Below are 18,026 nucleotides of genomic sequence, written 5' to 3' on the forward strand. Positions count from 1 at the left end.
ACCACACTTTGCAGCTACCAGAACCAGGAAGCAATGATCAAATTTGCTACAAAAATATGTACAACTCTCCTAGATTTATCCAGGTTTACTGAACCACAGGGAGTGGTTCTTCCTTTCATGTCCTTTCAATATTCCTGATCTGCCCCAGCCTGGATGTTTTGAGCATGGAGATCTTCTACGTTATTCTGCTCCACTTTGTCTCAAGTGCTTTCTTGCCAATATTTCAGAATGACTCTGTTAGAGGCAGCACAATCTAGCACAGTGATGTCCAAACTTTTCCAGTCATCTCCTCACCCCCCCTTACCAGTAATGGAATCTGCCCCCCACACACAAACCCTTCCTCCCCATTACTGCAGTTGGCTCAGCAGAAACTTGGGCAGATAGCAGAGCTGGGGGCCAAACTGGGGATAGGGAGGAGCTGGGACTAGAAGGGGAGCAGGTATGGGGGCGGACAAGAATGGGGGCGGACCTGGCTGGGGGCGAAGTGGAGCTGCAGCTGGGATAAGAGCTGGTTTGGGGGACAGAGCAAGACTGAGTGGTGCTCCCTCCCTGCCCCATACACCCCAGACATTTCTCCATGCCCCCTTAGGGGGGTACACCCCACAGTTTGGGTACCACTTATCTAGTAGGCAAAGGAGCAGACAGGGAGTCAGGAGTCTCAGGTTCCATGTCTGACTTTCCTAGAATCATACAGTATATGTCTGGGCAAAACTCCAGGCATTCTGGGCCTGTTTCCCAAGATAAAGGGGGGTTGGAAGGTGCTATAAAAAGTGCAGTGTATATTCTAAGAAAATCAGACATTGCAGCTACACTAAATGGTTGCTCCTTTTCCTCTCCAAGGGCAGAGACAGGCCATCTGCTGTGGGAATCATACCCACACAAAAGCAACGAACAAATCCAGACAGCTCTATCAATAAATAGTTTAATGAGGTTACAGGTCTGCAGGAAAACATGGCCACCCTCACTCCAGCTCCATCTTCTGTCCCGCCCGTCAGGCAGGGCGCAGCAATGCACACCCGCCCAACCAGCACATACCAGACCTGTACTGCAAGGCCACAGCACCGCACTAGTCTTCACAGAAGAAACGGCTTCAGGCCCAGACACTGTCACAATTAATAATTCCCCTAGAACACACAACCTCTTCCTCTGGCCTCCGCTCCACTGCAGACAGGACGTGCTCCAAGGACCAGATGTTCAGTGGACTGCGGGTCCCAATCCACGCATGCCAAGACATCAAGACACAGGAAGATGAAATGAGTGGGGAAAAAAAAGGGGCGGCAACTTCAGGCTGCTCATTCCCAACTGCACGTCTTGGAGGCTGTGCTCATGGATTGGAGGAAGCCCTAGAACGGGAGTCGCTTCAACTGCTCATATGTGATAAAAAACTGGGGGGCATGTCAAGGAACAGGGCCAATGTGCTCATGCAGCCCCCTGCCCCACACAGGCTCCTGAGCACTCCAGTCGCTGCTGACCAAAGTCTACATGCAGCAGGAAAGCCAGAGCAGCTCCACCCTCACAACCAACATGGAAATCAGCACTGAGTTCCAGTGTCAGTCACTCCATGGAGCTCCCCTGCACTCCACACACAGCCAGCTGTCTCAGAGATATCCCATAGGTGGGAGCTGCAGACAACTCCCTGGAACCAGGGCTTGCTGGGGCATTCTGAGAGCCACTGAAGGGTTTGGCTCATTGGAAGCCCTGCACTGGTATTTCTAGGGTTAATCTGTAATGTCTGTTAGGGTGCCCACCTCCCACACCACCAGTCCCTTTACAGAACTCTACGGGCACGCACTCCCCTTGTGGAAAGGAGCCCCATTGCAGAGTGGTCACACATTCCTCCCCAGACACAACAAGCTTTTCCTCAACATACACGGAGCCACGTTCTGTACGAAGCTATAGGTGCTTGGGCAGTTAGAGCAGGATGTGAGAAGCCTGCAGGTAACCTTCTCACTGGGCTACTTAACTGCAGAGAGCTGCCGCACATCACCCCTTACCCCTAGCTGTCCAGGGCACAGGGTTTGGCTAGATGCTGTCTCGTGGGGCAGATTCACAGGGCCAGTGGTGCCTCTCTGCCAATGGCACAGCTACCCCTTCCCACTGCACAAGTACAGTGAGTAAGAAACAGTGCTACTGGTATTAAATCCTGCAGAGGCACCCAAGCTAGGATGCCCCATTCCTCCTCCGAGTTCTAACATTAACCACTTGCAGGGTGGTGAAGGAGTTCCACAGGTTTCCAGCCAGGTGTCTATGGCTGCATCTACATAGCCCATGGCAGTGATGCTCCCAGCATGGGTGGACAGACTTGCACTTGTGGAGCTCATGCTAGCTCTAAAAGGAGCTGCACAGACAGCGCTTGGAAGTTGTGGCTTGGGCTGGAGCTCGGGCTCTGAAGTCTGGGGGTGGGGTGGGCTGTGCAGACATTCCTAATAGCCACAATAGGTGTTAACAAGGAGCCATAAACTGCAGTGCTTTTAGCATGCTGATTACACCCACCTTCACCTGTCCATTCCACCCAACCCAGTCACTGCTGCTTGAATACCTGGGCCAGCATCTGGAGGAGACTGGGGTATGGATGAAAGCTAGTTGGCTGGCTGGGGTTCAATCCAGACAGGTGTTGCTGGGAGGAAGCAACCCGCAGTTATGCCAAGGCCAGTAACTCCCCTGTGATCGAGGATGATTGCTGAAGACTTATTACTTGTCTATGGAATGGGGGCTGTGGTGGATGCTCATCTGCGGTTGGAAAGTCCCAATGCAGCAGTGACTGGGGTAGCTTTTACCCATCTACAGCCGGCCAGGAGATGGGATTTCTCTCAAATACAGATCTTGCTATTGTGATTGAGGCCTTTGTCTCCTTAAACTTGAATTGCTGCAGTTCAATTTACCATGAGGCTGCAACTTCATCTACCTGAAAACCTAATGCTGGTGCACAATGCAGGCCCATTAGCTAAGCAGTGCCACTAGTGGCAGCTCATGATACCACCCTCCATGATCTGCACTGGCTGCCTATTGAGTTTAACATGTGTTTTGGCCTATAAGGCTCTGAACTGCTAGGGAGCTGCCTACTTGAGACATGCCTCTGCCCATGCCATTCTGCCACCAACAGAGACTCTTGGGCTGGGTGAGTACTCTCTGTTAGGGCCTCTTTTCTTGTGATCACACTCTGACAAGGCCCCAATAGCCCTAATCGGCTGAGGTTACAAGGTATGCTGTAAAGCCCACCAGTGAGGCAGCGGCGGAAGCAGCTGAGGACAGGTTTGTATGGGAGGAAAGTGCATGGAGATTTTCAGCTCTACTGGTCACATGATTGGAAAGCAAACTGCTGTGGCTGACTGTTATTTTGGCAGCTATGTCTGAATGGTGTAGGACTGCACCCAGCAGGTAGGAGTTACTCTAGAGTACACTTGCTGGAACAGGTTAGTCCTGTTGGCCCCATTCCCTGCCACATGCTCACAGAAGGACAGAAAATCTGCAAGGCAAAGTCTGGTGGAATTTCTCCTACAGTCGTGTTAGGGGTTACCGCAATACAGCTAAATGCCAACACAAGGCAAGGCCGCACTGCCACTTCCAAGAGGAAAATACCACCAGAAGCCTTCCTTGAGGGGGCACTATGGCTAGAAGGGGAAGGGGAGTGGTCGAACCCCAGGGAAGCCCAGCAGAGGGAAGTCTCTAACCCTCCCAAACAGCTGGGACAGGATAGAGGGCTCAGCTGGCTGCCTCTGCCTCTCCAGTACATGTGCTTCTCACACTGGGAGGAGACATTTTTCAGAAAAGTAAAAAAGGGTCCAGTACAAGGCTGTACAGGGCTTGAGGTACAGGATAAATGCAAACATTTATCTGCAAACAGTGCCTGTTCCGATCGCCTGTCCCATGCATCCCAAGGCTTTCCCCAGACTTCATCCCAAAAGCAGGAGCCCGCCCAGAGACTGCCAGGCCCAAAGGGCTCAGAACAGATATGGGGAACCTCAAACAAAGCAGTTCAGGGTGCTCACTCTAATGAAGGTTCCTTACAATTATGAAGCCACAGAAGAACTCCCTACTCTTGTGACACAAGGGGGACAAAGGACTAGCCCCTCAGCAGACTACATTAGAAGTTACAATGCGCCCCCTGCTGGTTTCTTGGCCATACAGCAGGTTGCAGCTGTGCTGTATCCTGCAGGAGCACTGTCCATGAAGGGCAGGAAGTTCACCTGAGTTGGCCATTGCAGGGAAGACAGAGCCATGACTTGATTTGGTTAATGGGGACAATGGTGCCTGTCTAGAGCGAGAACCATGTCTGCCTTGTGTAGTTCTTTATGTCCTGGCCTTTCTCCAGCTAGCTGCACCCACATTGTCACCCAGTCACTCTTTAAAGGATACAATGATATTCCAAGGGCCAAGCCGGAGCCAGTTGGGCCAGAACCCTTTATAGAGTGCAAAGAAGCCCTCACTCTTCCATGTCTGGAGAAGAGAGAGACAGAGTGACCATGAGATGCTCCCCAAGCTCCTGATCATGTGCACAATGAAACAGGGTGCTTTCTGCTACAACGACTCCAGTAGTGTCCTAGTTGCTCTTGCCCATTCCTGGAGACGTGGTCTCCCCTCCCCACATACAATGTAGCATCCTCCAATACAGAACAACTCCAGTTTAACTGGGCTGGTGCAAGGCAAGATGTTCTTCTCAAAGCGCTGCTCTAAGAATTAGTTCGGGGCAGTTCTCTACCCTGTGTTATACAGGGGGTCAGACTAGAGGACACAATGGTCCCTTCTGGCCTTGGAATCTATGAATAAGATCTTGGGCTGTCCCTGCTCTGACAGTCTCTCTCGCAACTCCCAGAGTCCCATTTCACAGGAGCAGGCCCGGGGGCAGCTCCTCAAGTCCATGTTTGTTGCACTGCAAGACATTCCCTGAGAAGAATGCTCCATGGTTGGTGCCTTTTGCTGCGGGGATCAGAATCACATGTGACATCAGAACGTGTTCAGGCTCAACTGGGCCCTGATGGCTGTGACCCCACTTGCCCAACACTATCTGGCTTCTTACCTTTACTAGACCATCCAGCGTGCCTTTATAGAGCTCCACACTCCCCACTATTGCCCTCTGGTTCATCATCCGTGTTCGCACCACGTCCACTGGGTTGGAGGCAATGGCTCCGGCCAGCCCACATGTAAAACTGGAACTAAATGCATCAGAGTATTAGAGGCTACTCCGGACCCAGGCTGGTGACATGCCTCAGACAGACCTGAGGGCACAGAGAGAGCGCTCTCCAAAAGAACATAGTGCAGCTAACTTTTTTTTGCTCAATCTGCTCTCACGCTGTCTGTTGCCATCCAGAAACCCATGGTGCAGGCAAGATGCACATGCCATCACTCAGGCAGGAGGAGCACAATTATCATTGCAACCATCTCCTAAATCCGAGCCCCCGAGGTTGTAATGCCCCATGGGGCTTGGGGATGTTTCAAGCCTCTCCTAAACTTGGATTCAGGGACAAGCTGCAGTTTCTTGCCACGACCCATGGAGATCCGCCAAGGGCTGTGGCACTGCAGTCATGGCAGGTGGGTTTGGGAAACCTGCAGGGGCTGAATTCAAGGACTGGGTGCATGGCTGGTGTTGGGGATGCTTCTGCAGAGTGAGTGCTGCAAGAGTAGAAGATCCACACTGAGAATGGCAGCAGGGTAGAGCAGGGCAAAAGCATCAGTGTTACTACTCCCCTCCCTTGTCCTTGCTCTCACTGTACCCTGGTGACTTCCTCCCTCCAGCCATGTGGTGCAAACTCAGTGGGTGCCCCATAGCACCACCAGCTAAGAAACCCTGACAAAAGAATCACCCCACTGAACCACTCTGCAGCAACAGCATAGAATCAGAAGCCAGAGCAGGGGAGGAATGGGGAATAAAGTAGCTAGGAATGCAGCAGCTCATTTCACATGCTCTGCAGAATTTCTATTCCCCAACTCCCTTCACCTCTCCTCCTGTAAGTTCCACTGGGATCCTAGCTGGGAGACCTGCACCCCCTACTGCCCACGTGCCAGGCAGCTGAACTGCTGCGGAACTGCTCTCTGTAGACCCCCCCCAAGTGGATGCCACTGCAGAGCCGCAGTCCTTGCCCCTTGGGTAGGATCTAGCCAAACTGCTGGCATTGCATTCAGCATAACTAGGAACAAGTCAAGAGTTAACACCACAGGCTGCACTGCACAGTTACATCCTGCCCTTCTCCAGCAGGTCTGACTGGCAACGCCTACCCCCACTGGATCCAAAGAGAGTAGAGGGGATTGCAGGTACTCACACGAAGTGGGCAAGGATCGTATCCCCCATGAACCCTGAGAGGATCAGGTGCTTCTTGGTGATGTCATACACTGGCAGCTCCACTCCAACCACAATGGCAGCTCTCTGCGCCGTGGGGACTACACCCTACCAAACACAAGCACTCAATTTACCACTGGAGGCAGGGCCTCCTCCCTCCTAGACACTCTGCAAAGCCCTCCCATGGCAGTCAGCCCTGCAGCCCACTGACCACACCTTCTGGCTGCCTTCCTAGTTCATCAGCTGCACTTGCCCTTGGATAAGGGAAGCCCGCTGTATCTTGGTTTTACTCCCAGAGCCCTCCTCCCTTTGGGCATGACTCCCCTTCCCGGTTTTAAAGCGTTATGCCTGGCATCACTTCACTAGCGACATGAACTGTGTCTCCTACCACTCTGCCCCCTGGCCTGTAGCCTGGCTGGATCAGGCTCCTCACCTGCTCCCAGAGACCCCAGCTGAAGCCCTCAAATCACTCAACTTCTCCCACTGGGCAGCACCTAACAAAACTAGATGCCAGCAGAGATTAACCAGAAACAAGATGCAGCTATGCAGGGGCCATGTGGGGCCAAGTCCTTCCTGTCAGACCCCAGTCTCTGTTGCACCAAGGCCTATGATCTGGGAATCCTTCATGTTTTACTAGACTTGCAAAAGTGGGGCTGAGCTGGCAGACGGTCGCTCTGGCCTGAGAACAGGTTATAAAACAGCTGAAGGAAACAAGAGTAAGTTGGAAAGAGCCACCTGAACTGACTGCGAAGCAACCCTCAAGGACTCCAAACAGATGACCCATTTTCACAACACTGGATGAGAAATTCCTGGGTCAGAGAAAAAACATGGGCAATGGACTGGCAAAGTAGATGGGACAGTGATGGCTGCCCCTTCGGGGCACTGCAGTGAAGTGTAAGGGCATCAATGTCCTGGAGGCCACTATCTCACCCAAAGGAAAACCCTTTGGCCTGCGTATGCTGGGGGAATTCTTCAATACATCCAGCTGGCAAACAGGCCAATGAGGAGTTGCGGCCCTCAGACCACACCAATCTGCAATGACCTGAGGGAGGTTGATTTAAGAATCCCATCGCCCATCCCTCACAAGCTATTTCATGTCTATCCTCTTCCCTATCTTCTTTGGCTTCTGTGTAACTATTTCCAAACTTGGCCAGCTACAGCATTAATTCACCTCCACACTACCATTGCCACAACCAGTATGACAGGCTGAGGCAGCACAAGCAGGCTCACCTCAGCACAAAGGAGAGATGGCAGGAGGTGGCCAGGGCTTGCTAGCTCTTAGACCAGGAGAGTGAGCTGGGGCCAGGGCTAGCACGCACCCACTTGTGACTGACCTGACTGTGTACTGTATCCTGCCTGCAGCACGTGTCCATGAGACAGATGTTTTCCTTTCATTTCTATCCTCTCTTCCCTCTCGTGTGCGTTTGTCTAGAGAGCAGGAATAATCTTAACAGTAACCACTGAGCCAAAACCAGCAGGGGAGACTGACCCCAGACCCCACCCCTCCCTTCCAGCCCAGGAGGCTCTGGAGCAAGTGAGAGACTTAGGGACAAGTATCTTCCCTCTGAAGGATTGTACTGAATGCAAGGAAGAGATAAAGGGGAACGCTCCATTTGGGAAAGCCGTCTGACTTGGGAATCCCAGTACTGGAGCTCGCTCCAGTTTGGGTTTGCTGGTTGAAGTCCATGGAAGAATTTCTACAGGTCACTATAGTAAAAGCAAGCCAAAGTATCTTACCACAAACCCCAAGCAGCGTGGCTAACAGTAACAAGTGGGCTCTAAAGAATCTTAACACCTTTGAGCTCAAGATCCTGTCTTCACAATCTGCCCTTCCAGCAGTCAGCAGGAAGCTGCCATCCTGCTGTCATTCATACACACAGGACAAATTCCAGGCAACAAGGGATAGGGGGGTCTCAGGCTGGACACGAGGCAGAGCTGAAGCTGGTGCAGAACATTAACAGTGGATTTTCTCACCTTCAAACAATGTGTCTTTATACTGAAGTGTTCTGGTGAGGACATTCAAGGAAAACCACTTGCTGACATTGAGAATTCCTCCTCCTGACAGCATGCTCAGCCTCAGGCTTCTATGAGGAGACTACGAGCTATTCTGCTGAGCTCTGCAGACTCTTCTCCACTATGTCACAAGGGAGTGCTCAAAACCCACTCAGAGATACCCAGGCTGAGTCACTCTCCAAGAGGTGAGCTAGGGGGAGGAACAAGGAGTCCTGCAGGGAGAAGCAAACTGCCTGACCCTACTCTGCATGTTAACTATTCTGCGACTGTACATTCTGGGAAAGGGGCAGGTTTTGGAAAAGACTGGACTCTGTGCATGAGGGGACCTGCTCCATTCACATCCTGCTTGTGTCCCAATCCAGCACATACACAGAGTGACTTTAGCCACAGTTTCTCCATGGACAGCAGACAAAACAGCAAGGCTGCTCCTGTCCTTGGCCCGTTCACTCTCCAGATGCTTCACTTACGCCAAGGGATAGCAGCACACTGGGATCAGAAGGTGAACTCACCACCTGGCTTTAGTCAGCAAATGGCAGCTGAGGAAGCAGCTTACTCTTCTGCTGCTTGAGTAGAAAGGACTCTCAGCAGTGGGTGCTTACCCTCCAGAGCCCCCGTGTGCCTTCCTGCTGGTAGATATCGATGAAGCTGCCAATCATGCCCCCCTGGAATAAGCTGCCTTGAGCTTGCATTCGAATCTGAAATGAGGGGACAGATTCCATCAGGCAGCAGTGGCTGCAAAGCAGTTATGTCAACATACAGATTCAGCTCCCATCTAGGAGGGGAAAAATAGCCACGTATAGCAGAGCAACATCCAACTGCCCAGTGGAAGAGTTATTCAGGGGCCAGGAAAGTGAATTTGGAGGAGTGGCTAGCAGCTCGCAGCACCATGAAAATGACAATGGACTGGAGAGGGCAGGACCTTATAGGACTAGCTAATGGACCTCAATGCTCAGAGGTGAGACAAAGAACAAAGCCAGGGAGGCCATTTCTTTTTTTAAACAGAGGCTGAGCCCCATGTGAATTCAACCAAGAGAGACTCCCGCAGATGAGGCTCCCCTGGACCTAGCACCAGGACAAAGAACAGGCCAGGCTGGGCTCTGCAGTCACTCGCAGGACTGGAGTAACAGAGGGCTACAGATCAGAATGGAGGTGCATCACCAGAGCTGCGTGTAGTGGCCATGGGGAAGAGGGGAGAAGGCTTGTGGCATGCCTGGCTACTGGCCAGCACTCTTAGCCCTTTGCGCAGTTCACCCAGTGGCTTGGGCTCCAGAGGATCTTTCACCACAGAGCTCAGCAGCTGCATTTTCCATCTCCTTCCTGCACTGGGCTGTGGCTTGGAGGACAGTCTGCTCCAGCTGGAAGACATGCTGCTTTAAAGGAAAGAATCAGTTTAATCATATCAGGACCTGGCCCAGCAGGGATGATCCCACAAAACAGGCACCTCTTACCTTCAGCACATCTGTCGGGTTGGCCAGCGTGGACGAGATCACCCCTGAAACCACCCCACAGATCATGTTGATTAGCAGCGTCTCATCTGCAATCAAGCAGGGGGAAAGAAGGTCAGAGCCCAGAGATGGTGATGCAGGGACCTACCAGAGAAACTGAAAAGCTTTGGGAAGGAAAGGATGGAAAAGTCCAGCTGCTAATGCAGAGAGCAAAGCTGTGGGGTGCAGAGACCAACCAATTAACTGTACACTGTTGACAAACCTGTCCCCTAGCTGCCAGGGCCTGAAGACAGTGGCAGGGATGTTGGGGCTTCAGCAGTATTCCACAGAGGAGAAGGCAGTCTCTGAACTCAGAGCCTGGCAGATCAGGAAAGAAGAAGATTGCCAAGCACCTCATTTCTAGAGGCAATTATCTGTAATTTCAACCTCGCCAATGGCATTGTGAGCTGATTTCATGGCCACTGGATTTGCGAATGATTTTTGGGTCATCCAGTGCTGTAGAGCTTTGAGCTGGAATCCTTAGCGGCTGCATCCGAAACACACACAGGACAGAGACTGGACAGCCCAGACAGAGTGGGTTAGGAGCAATTAGTTCAGAAAGAGTTAGAGCAGTGGTTATGCTGGGAAAGGGCAATGGTACTGACCGCAGCACTCTCCAGAGGAGACCAGGCCACTGGCAGCCCCAGCCCTGCAGAGAAACAAACATTTAGGACTCATTACCAAGCTGGAAGTGCTGCAGCAGCAAATGGAAACAGACAACTTGTGACCCAATTCACATTCCATGGAGTCAGATGCAGGGAAGGACCATCACTTGTTAGTTAGGGCAGCACCTGGGACTGCATTCTATCCCAGGCTTGCTGCATGGCTGTGGGCAAGTCCTTCCTCATCAGTAACTCAGGGGCCCACCTCTTGAGGTGGGGACTGCAAGTCAAATCCATCAGGGTTTGTCAAACGCTCAGAGCTCCTTGAGAGAAACAGCATTGGATTTTTATTGCTTCAGTGTAGGTGAGAAGAGTGGAGATCCTGTGGCCTGCCCCAGAGCAGCCAGGAAAGCACATCTCAGGACTGTTCACACACGTCCAGCTCTGGAGAAAGGGAGAAGGCACAGAGCTAAGGGGACGATAAACTCTGAGCAATGGCACTGGGGCTCAAAGCCTCTGGCAGGGTGATGGGAAAGGTTAAGGCTTGGTTAACTAAACTGCTACTGTGCAGGGGCAGTCCCGGGGGGTGGGGTGGAGTGGGAAGGGGCTTTGTCCTGAAAACAGCTGGGAAACTGGAATGATAAATAAGAATCAGATACTTTGAGGAAGGCGAGTGTGACGTTGTGCAGTCTATATGGTTTTATAAAAACTTGATAATAAGTCAATATAATGTAACTGAGATAGTTTTAGAGAAAATACGGTAATAAGTGAATGTAAGTAACTGGGATATGCCTCATGCAAAAGGTCTCTTGTAAGGTATCATTACAAAGCTTATAATCTACTGAGTGTGATCATCTGATTTGTATAAATGTACCACTCTTGTATCTAAAACTAGAAATATAAAATGTAACTCTGAGGGCCTATTGTAATTGTGTAAAGTGTGGACCATTAATGATGGTTTGGAATCTTGATGACTCCCATTGTCTGCAGATGGCTGTATTTACCTGTGAGTCTTCCTGTATATGTGTGTGCTGGCAAGTGAGTAATGAAGTCTTGCAGTGACATGTGATCATGTCACCTGAACTGGAATCCATCTTTAACCTGGTGCTTTTCCAGTGGGGGGGGGGGGGGGGGAAAACCAGAGAGACAAAGAGTTCCCGCCTTATGCAAAAGATATATAAAGGGGGGAAGAGAACAGAGAGAGGGAGAAGCCATCATGAAGAATCCCCTAGCTATCACCTGAGCTGCAACAAGAGCTGCACCAGGGGAAAGAATTGTGCCCAGGCCTGGAAGGTGTCCAGTCTGAGAAAAATTTACTGAAGCATCTCTGAGGGTGAGATTATCTGTATTCAGTTTGATTAGGCATAGATTTGCGCATTTTATTTTATTTTGCTTGTGACTTACTTTGTTCTGTCTGTTACTACTTTGAACCACTTAAATACTACTGTCTGTATTTAATAAAATCACTTTTTATTTAGTAATTTACTCAGAGTATGTATTAATACCTGGGGGAGCAAACAACTGTGCATATCTCTCTATCAGTGTTATAGAGGGCGAACAATTTATGAGTTTGCCCTGCATAAGCTTTATGCAGGGTAAAACGGATTTATCTGGGTTTAGACCCCATTGGGAGTTGGGCATCTGAGTGCTAAAGACAAGCACACTACTGCGAGCTGTTTTCAGGTAAACTTGCAGCTTTGGGACAAGTGATTCAGACCCTGGGTCTGTGTTGGAGCCAGACAGGAGTGGCTGGCTCAGCAAGACAGGGTGCTGGAGTCCTGAGCTGGCAGGGAAAACAGAAGCAGGGGTAGTCTTTGCACATCTGGTGGCAGCTCCCAAGGGGGTTTCTGTGATCCAACCTGTCACAGCGAGGTGTTATCTAGGCCTCAATTCTGAAACTGCAAAATGGGGATAATTCTTCCTTTCCCCACCCTTTTTTCTGTTTAGATGGGGAACACTTGGGGGCAGGGCCTGCCTCTCATGTGAGTCTGAGCAGCAACCAGCACATTGGGACCGTTATCATTACATAAAAAAAAAAAATCATCCCCAGTGTTGGGACAGCAGGAAACGGAATACAACTCAGCTTCTTTGGGATTCAGCAGCTGGGCTGGGTAGAGAAGGGAAAGAACCAAGAAATTGAATGGGTGGGGGCCTGGCCTCAAGATTTCACATTGTGCCCTTTGTGACAGTCCCACAGGTATCTCAACATGAGGCTTCACTGACACTGACCTTCTAAGCGATCTACAAACAGCCGCTTCAGGCTCTGGTAAATGCCAATCTTTATGGTGCCATAAGATGCCTGTCTCAGCAATGCAGGAGCAATCCTGCAAGGGCAAATAAACACAAGATCTGGTTACATGCTGCACGGCCTGCTAGCACCACTGTGCACCTGCAGGCTCCAGCATACCTCACTCCCCCTCAGATACAGGCTCCAGTATGCACAGCTCATGTAACACGCACACCTGTTGTGGGCTCCCGTGCACTGACAAGGGAGCTCAGCATCACAATACCTCCATGGATTTTGAGAACAGGCCAAGACTGGAATAGCAGAGGATGCTGCATGGTAAGGGATAAGCCCTTCAGCAGGGTGGACTCATACAGACCCTGTCTGCGCTGCGGGTTGCTCATGGCAGAATTACCAGTTCAAAGATTATTGAGTGCCAAACTCAGCCCTTCTGAACATGAAGAAAAGGAGAAGCCTGGACTTGCTGTCCGTATTCTAGTGCCTGACACAAAACTGCTTTGAAGGGGCTTTTACAAGACACTCAGCAAGGAGACAGTTACCCCCTACTTCCCCACCTTTATGTCACTGTTATACAGATAGCAGCTCCCAAGAGGTGGCCAGCTATCACACCCACATGCCTAACGCCAGTGAGAGAGGCAAAGTGCTGTCTGAGAAGTACGACTTTGCACGTACTTGGCATGGCATGGGGATGGACTGGCAACACATCTCCAAAAGAGCCAGACCCAAATATGTTTAGACTATAGCAGCCTAGCAGGCTTTTGGAGAAAGAACAAAGAGGCTGGCCGGCCTGCCTCCCTCCCCATCTCCTCTGGGACTTCCTGGGTCTTTATTTGGATATTTGAGACCCATACATCATCTTGGGACACTGACCAAACAGACTAGCTGCTGGAGAGTCCAAGGACTAGAAGGAGTTTCACCTAGACTTGCAGTGACAGGCTGCATTCCCAGGCTTTTTAATCAACATTCAGTAGAAAAGATGTGGCGGTGGCTCAGTATGGGAAAAGGGAGAGCACATGGCCACAGGTCAGACTGTAGCCCTCTCCCCGAAGGGTGCAGCAGGGCAAGGTGCGTGGGGAAGGGGACTCTGCACACCTAGGATATCAAGCAGAGAGCCTTTTGCTGGGAAAAAGAGGCATCAGACCTTACCCGGAATAGAGAGCCAGAATCCCCTCCTCCTTATAGATGCGGAACAAGGCATGAAACATGCCCCGGTACTTGATCTCTTGGAAGCGAGCATCAACGCTTTGACCTTGCACTTGGAGGCGCGTTTTGGTGAGGTCCACAGGAAAGGTCCCTAAAATGGAGAAAGGCTCCAGTCAGGCTGCAGTCCCTGCAAGGTGAGGGGGAACAGCACCCCAGGAAACAGACTAGCACCCATCAGGTCTCTGGCGCCCGGAGGGCCAGCACCTCAAACAAATCTCTTGTGTTAAAGAGCTCAAACAGACTGCACAGAGTAAAGTCACACAGAGAGGCTGCCTCCCATCCCACCTCCTTTGTGCCCCTGGGACAAGGACAGGTACTTTATATTACAAGACCAGAACCAATCATTGTGATGGTCAGACTGGCTTCTTGCACAACACAGGCCAGAGAATTTCAGCCAGCGATTCCTGTATTGAAACTAACAATATGTGGGTAAACTAGAGCAGATCTATTTAGAAAGAGAGATCCAGCCTTGACTTAAAGACTGTGGTAGGGAATTCATCTTTGGAAGTTGGCCCCATGGTTAATTGTCTTTACTGTAAAAAGCGGCCCCTCGTTTCCAGTCCGAGTTTATCTAGCTTTCAGCCACTAGAGCTTATTCTGCCTTTATCTGCTATGACACAGAGCTCTCTACTGCCAAAAATCTCCCCACACGAGTGCGTGTAGTATCTTAACTGTCTCAGGCGAGCTACAGAGTCTGGTTTGCCAGACCAGGCTCAAATCGGTCTTGTAGCTTCTCTCTGCTCTTTCTGCAAACACCCTCTCCGAAGCGTGCAACCCTACAGACCCAACGCCACTCCCCTGGCCTGCTCACACTCTCCCCCTCAGCGCCTTGCCCGCCGTTACCACGAGCCCTTCCCGGGGCCAGCCTGCCGGGAGGGGCGCAGCTCCCCGCCCCCGGCTAAAGGCTCCCGGGGTACAGCCCAGGGGCGCGACCCCGCGCCTCACCGAACTCGGCCACCAGGGAGGCCAGCCCGCCGTACACGAAAGGTTTCCAGTTCAGCGCGGACATCGCATGGCGGAGCGGGGCCCGGGACGGACCGGACACGGGACTTCACGTCACGACAGCGCGTGCCTGAAACGGTCCGGTACCCCAGCTAGGGAGAACACATTCGACGCGGCAATGGATGCGCGTGCGCGGGGCGGAGTTCCCGCGAGAGAGGCTGGGGGCGGGGCTAGGGCGTCCTTCGGTCGCGCCTTCTGGACGCACAGCCGCGCGAGCGACGGCGCTGAGCAGTGACGTGGCGACCGCTGACCGGAGATCAGCGGCGTCGGGCTTGTTGTCCCTTGGTGCAGCAGGGCCGCGCGGGGGCCGCCTCTTTCGATTGGACAGTGCCCCTTCGCCCAGCGTGGTGACGCACGGACCCCGCTCCCCGCTGTGCTGGGGCGGGTTTTACTTTTTTGGCCCAATCAGGTTTGTTATGGGTGGTTGTCCTGGCAACGCGCTCGGCACGACCACCGTGGACCCACTCCGTCTTCTCCTGTCCAGACAGCTCGGGTGGTCCCCAGGCTGGCTGCGCTGGTGCTCCGAATCCGGGGAGTCCTGGCCCCACTGCGCGCAGCCTGAGGGCGAGTGTTGCGGGAAGCCTCCTTTGCGCGTGAGGGAAAGGGGAGAAATCCCGCCCCTCGCCCGCGCAGTCAGCGCCGGGGGGTCAGACCGGCCCGGCCTCTGCAAGGTGCCTCGCCAGGTTTGTGTTGCCGCACTTACAGAGCACTAGCTGCTGCAGCCAGGGAACCTCTTCGCCCCAGGCAGCAGGCCCAGCGTTTCTGGGAATGCTCTGATGTCTGGCCCTACCTCTGCGCCCGGCTGGCTGAAGCCACGCCCACCGAGGAAAGGTGTCAAATGTGATTCAAGTGCCACCCCCCATAGGGATAAACATGTCCCTGGGAGACAGATTGCTACTGCAGTGATGTGAGACTGGCAGTACATTGGCACAAGAGTACAGTAGGAACCCATTCTGCAATGGGCACAGGGACAAAAGAAGCAGGACTTGCTGCCATTCTAGATGGTGTGGCACCCATGAGTGTGGAATACTTCAGAAGTTGCATATGGCTTAGGACCAAAGGAGAAATGGTCTGAAGTAAATAGGATGAAATTCAAGAAGGACACATGCAAAGTACTCCATTTAGGAAGGAACAATCAGTTGCACACATACAAAATGGGAAATGACTGCCTAGGAAGGAGTATGGCAGAAAGGGATGTAGGGGTCATAATGGATCACAAGCTAAATGAGTATAACACTGATGTTTGGTATTTTTGCAACATTCTGGGATGTATTAGCAGGAGTGTTGTAAGCAAGACACGAGAAGTAATCCCTCCACTCTGATTAGGCCTCAAACGTGGAGTATCATGTTCAGTTCCGGGTGCCACGTTTCAGGAAAGATGTGGACAAATTGGAGAGAGTCCAGAGAAGAGCAACCAAAATGATTAATGATCTAGAAAACATGACTTATGAGGAAAGATTGAAAAAATTAGGTTTTTTAATTATCTCAACAACATAAAGTGTTGATAAATGTTATAGTGAAATGCTTGACCACACTTTGGTTAAGATTAAAAAAAAATATATATATATATATATATATAAAGAGACCAAACAACCAATGTCAGGTTTATTGCTATAAGCCAATAAGAATCTAGTACAGGAAAATGGTATCATAGTGAACCTATCTCCATTAAAGCACCTTGTACAACATTGTTACATTCACCTTATGCAGCAGGTATGCTCCCAAGGTTACACCCCTCAAGCCATCTTTTTATACTCTACCTGTTTACAGATAAAAGGTACGTTATATGTCATCTGAAACTAGATTTAACTATTCAGCTTTCTACCTTATCTTTCTGGTACCATGGTGTACCCCTCATCTCTTTGTTCTGAACACATGCATTCCAGGTCCCAGTGAGCATGAAGGCACCTCCTAGATTTGTACTAAGGTAGAACAATCATATCCATCCTGGTCCTTTGGGACTCTCCAGTACTGGCCTGTGAAAATCCCTACCTGTTGCTATGGTAAAATAATCATAGGCCCTGATCCAGACAACTTTTGTATCTACTTAACCCAAGCTTACTTCAACTCATGCAAGGTATTATGAGATACTTAACAGAATTATAGTAAAGGTATAGACCAATTTAGACTACATAACTGCTATAAAATATTTGTGCTTAATGCATTCTAATCTATATGGTGCAGATAATACATAATACAATATATATGCTAGCCAGCATGTATTGGTCAACATGAAAATACCAACCAACCACATCTATGGGCCATCATTCACCTGAATGGATTGATAGCCCTGGTATGTTTTTCTCAATATATGTTTTAGTTTAAAACATCTTATTCAAACTAAAGTTTATTCTTTTCACTGTTTCAAATTGAGTGAAGTTGGCGGCAGCTAAAAAAGTTTCTATTTGCTATAGCAAGACATCTAGATAATTTTAAAAAATTTCTAGTCAAGTATTGTGAAACATTTCAAACTCAGTAACAGCATTAAGACCCGTAAAGGGCCTGTTAATCCTTTCCTTACTGCCCAGGTGAACAATGCTGGTGGGTACAGCTGGCCATTGCCCATTGTGACATTAGCTCACAGAAGTTGGCAGGATCCCATAGCACTGGAAACTGGACCACTATGCAGAGGGACTGGTCAGAATTATAACTGACGAGGTTTGAAGTGATAGAACTTAGCCATTACACACAGGGTCAGCAGCGGACTGTGCACTGCCCAGGCCCTGGCCACATGAGACAGAACTCATCTTGATGGAGACTAAGATACTCCTTGATAACAAATGTTGCCATTAGAGTGTAAACTATTTCACTGCTTAAAGCATGTAAGAAAGGAGAGGGATGATCACAATGTGCAGCTCTGCACAATCTTCTGTGACAGCTTCTTTCAGTACCACAAGTGCTGGGCTTGGGTGACATCCCCTCCCCCTACTCTAGGAGCCAAATTCCAGGAACCTAGCTGTCAGGGTGTTCCCCCCCACACTCTGAACTCTGGGGTACAGATGTGGGGACCTGCATGAAAGAACCCCTAATCTTATATTCTACCATCTTAGATTAAAACTTCCCCAAGGCACAAATTCCTTTCCTTGTCCTTGGACAGTATTGCTGCCACCACCAAGTGATTTACACAAAAATTCAGGGAAGGGTCACTTGGAATCCCTATCCCCCCAGAATATCCCCCCAAGCTCCTTCACCCCCTTTCCTGG

The 18,026-nt window shown here is 50.7% G+C and overlaps 1 protein-coding gene across 4 annotated transcripts; it reads right to left on the reverse strand.

Moving 5' to 3' along the window:
- Positions 1 to 906: 906 nt before the first annotated feature.
- Positions 907 to 15,028, reverse strand: SLC25A14 (solute carrier family 25 member 14). 4 transcript variants are annotated; one of them, XM_034781450.1, is made up of 9 exons: positions 14,767 to 14,987; positions 13,765 to 13,912; positions 12,603 to 12,697; positions 9,736 to 9,821; positions 8,887 to 8,982; positions 6,258 to 6,382; positions 5,018 to 5,153; positions 4,357 to 4,437; positions 907 to 1,385 (listed from the first exon to the last, which is right to left on the reverse strand). In XM_034781450.1, exons 1-9 carry the CDS (start codon positions 14,828 to 14,830, stop codon positions 1,344 to 1,346), a joined length of 873 nt encoding a protein of 290 aa, XP_034637341.1. In that variant the 5' UTR covers positions 14,831 to 14,987; the 3' UTR covers positions 907 to 1,343. The 4 variants fall into 4 exon arrangements, with proteins under 4 accessions (XP_034637341.1, XP_034637343.1, XP_034637342.1 ...); XM_034781452.1 differs by lacking the exons at positions 907 to 1,385; positions 4,357 to 4,437; positions 14,767 to 14,987 and adding exons at positions 4,444 to 4,917; positions 10,377 to 10,420; positions 10,639 to 10,817 and having other exon boundaries at positions 13,765 to 13,783; XM_034781451.1 differs by lacking the exons at positions 907 to 1,385; positions 4,357 to 4,437 and adding an exon at positions 4,444 to 4,917 and having other exon boundaries at positions 14,802 to 15,028.
- Positions 15,029 to 18,026: the final 2,998 nt, after the last annotated feature.

The sequence above is a fragment of the Trachemys scripta genome, chromosome 9, assembly GCF_013100865.1.
Source record: "Trachemys scripta elegans isolate TJP31775 chromosome 9, CAS_Tse_1.0, whole genome shotgun sequence".
Lineage (NCBI taxonomy): Eukaryota > Metazoa > Chordata > Testudines > Emydidae > Trachemys > Trachemys scripta.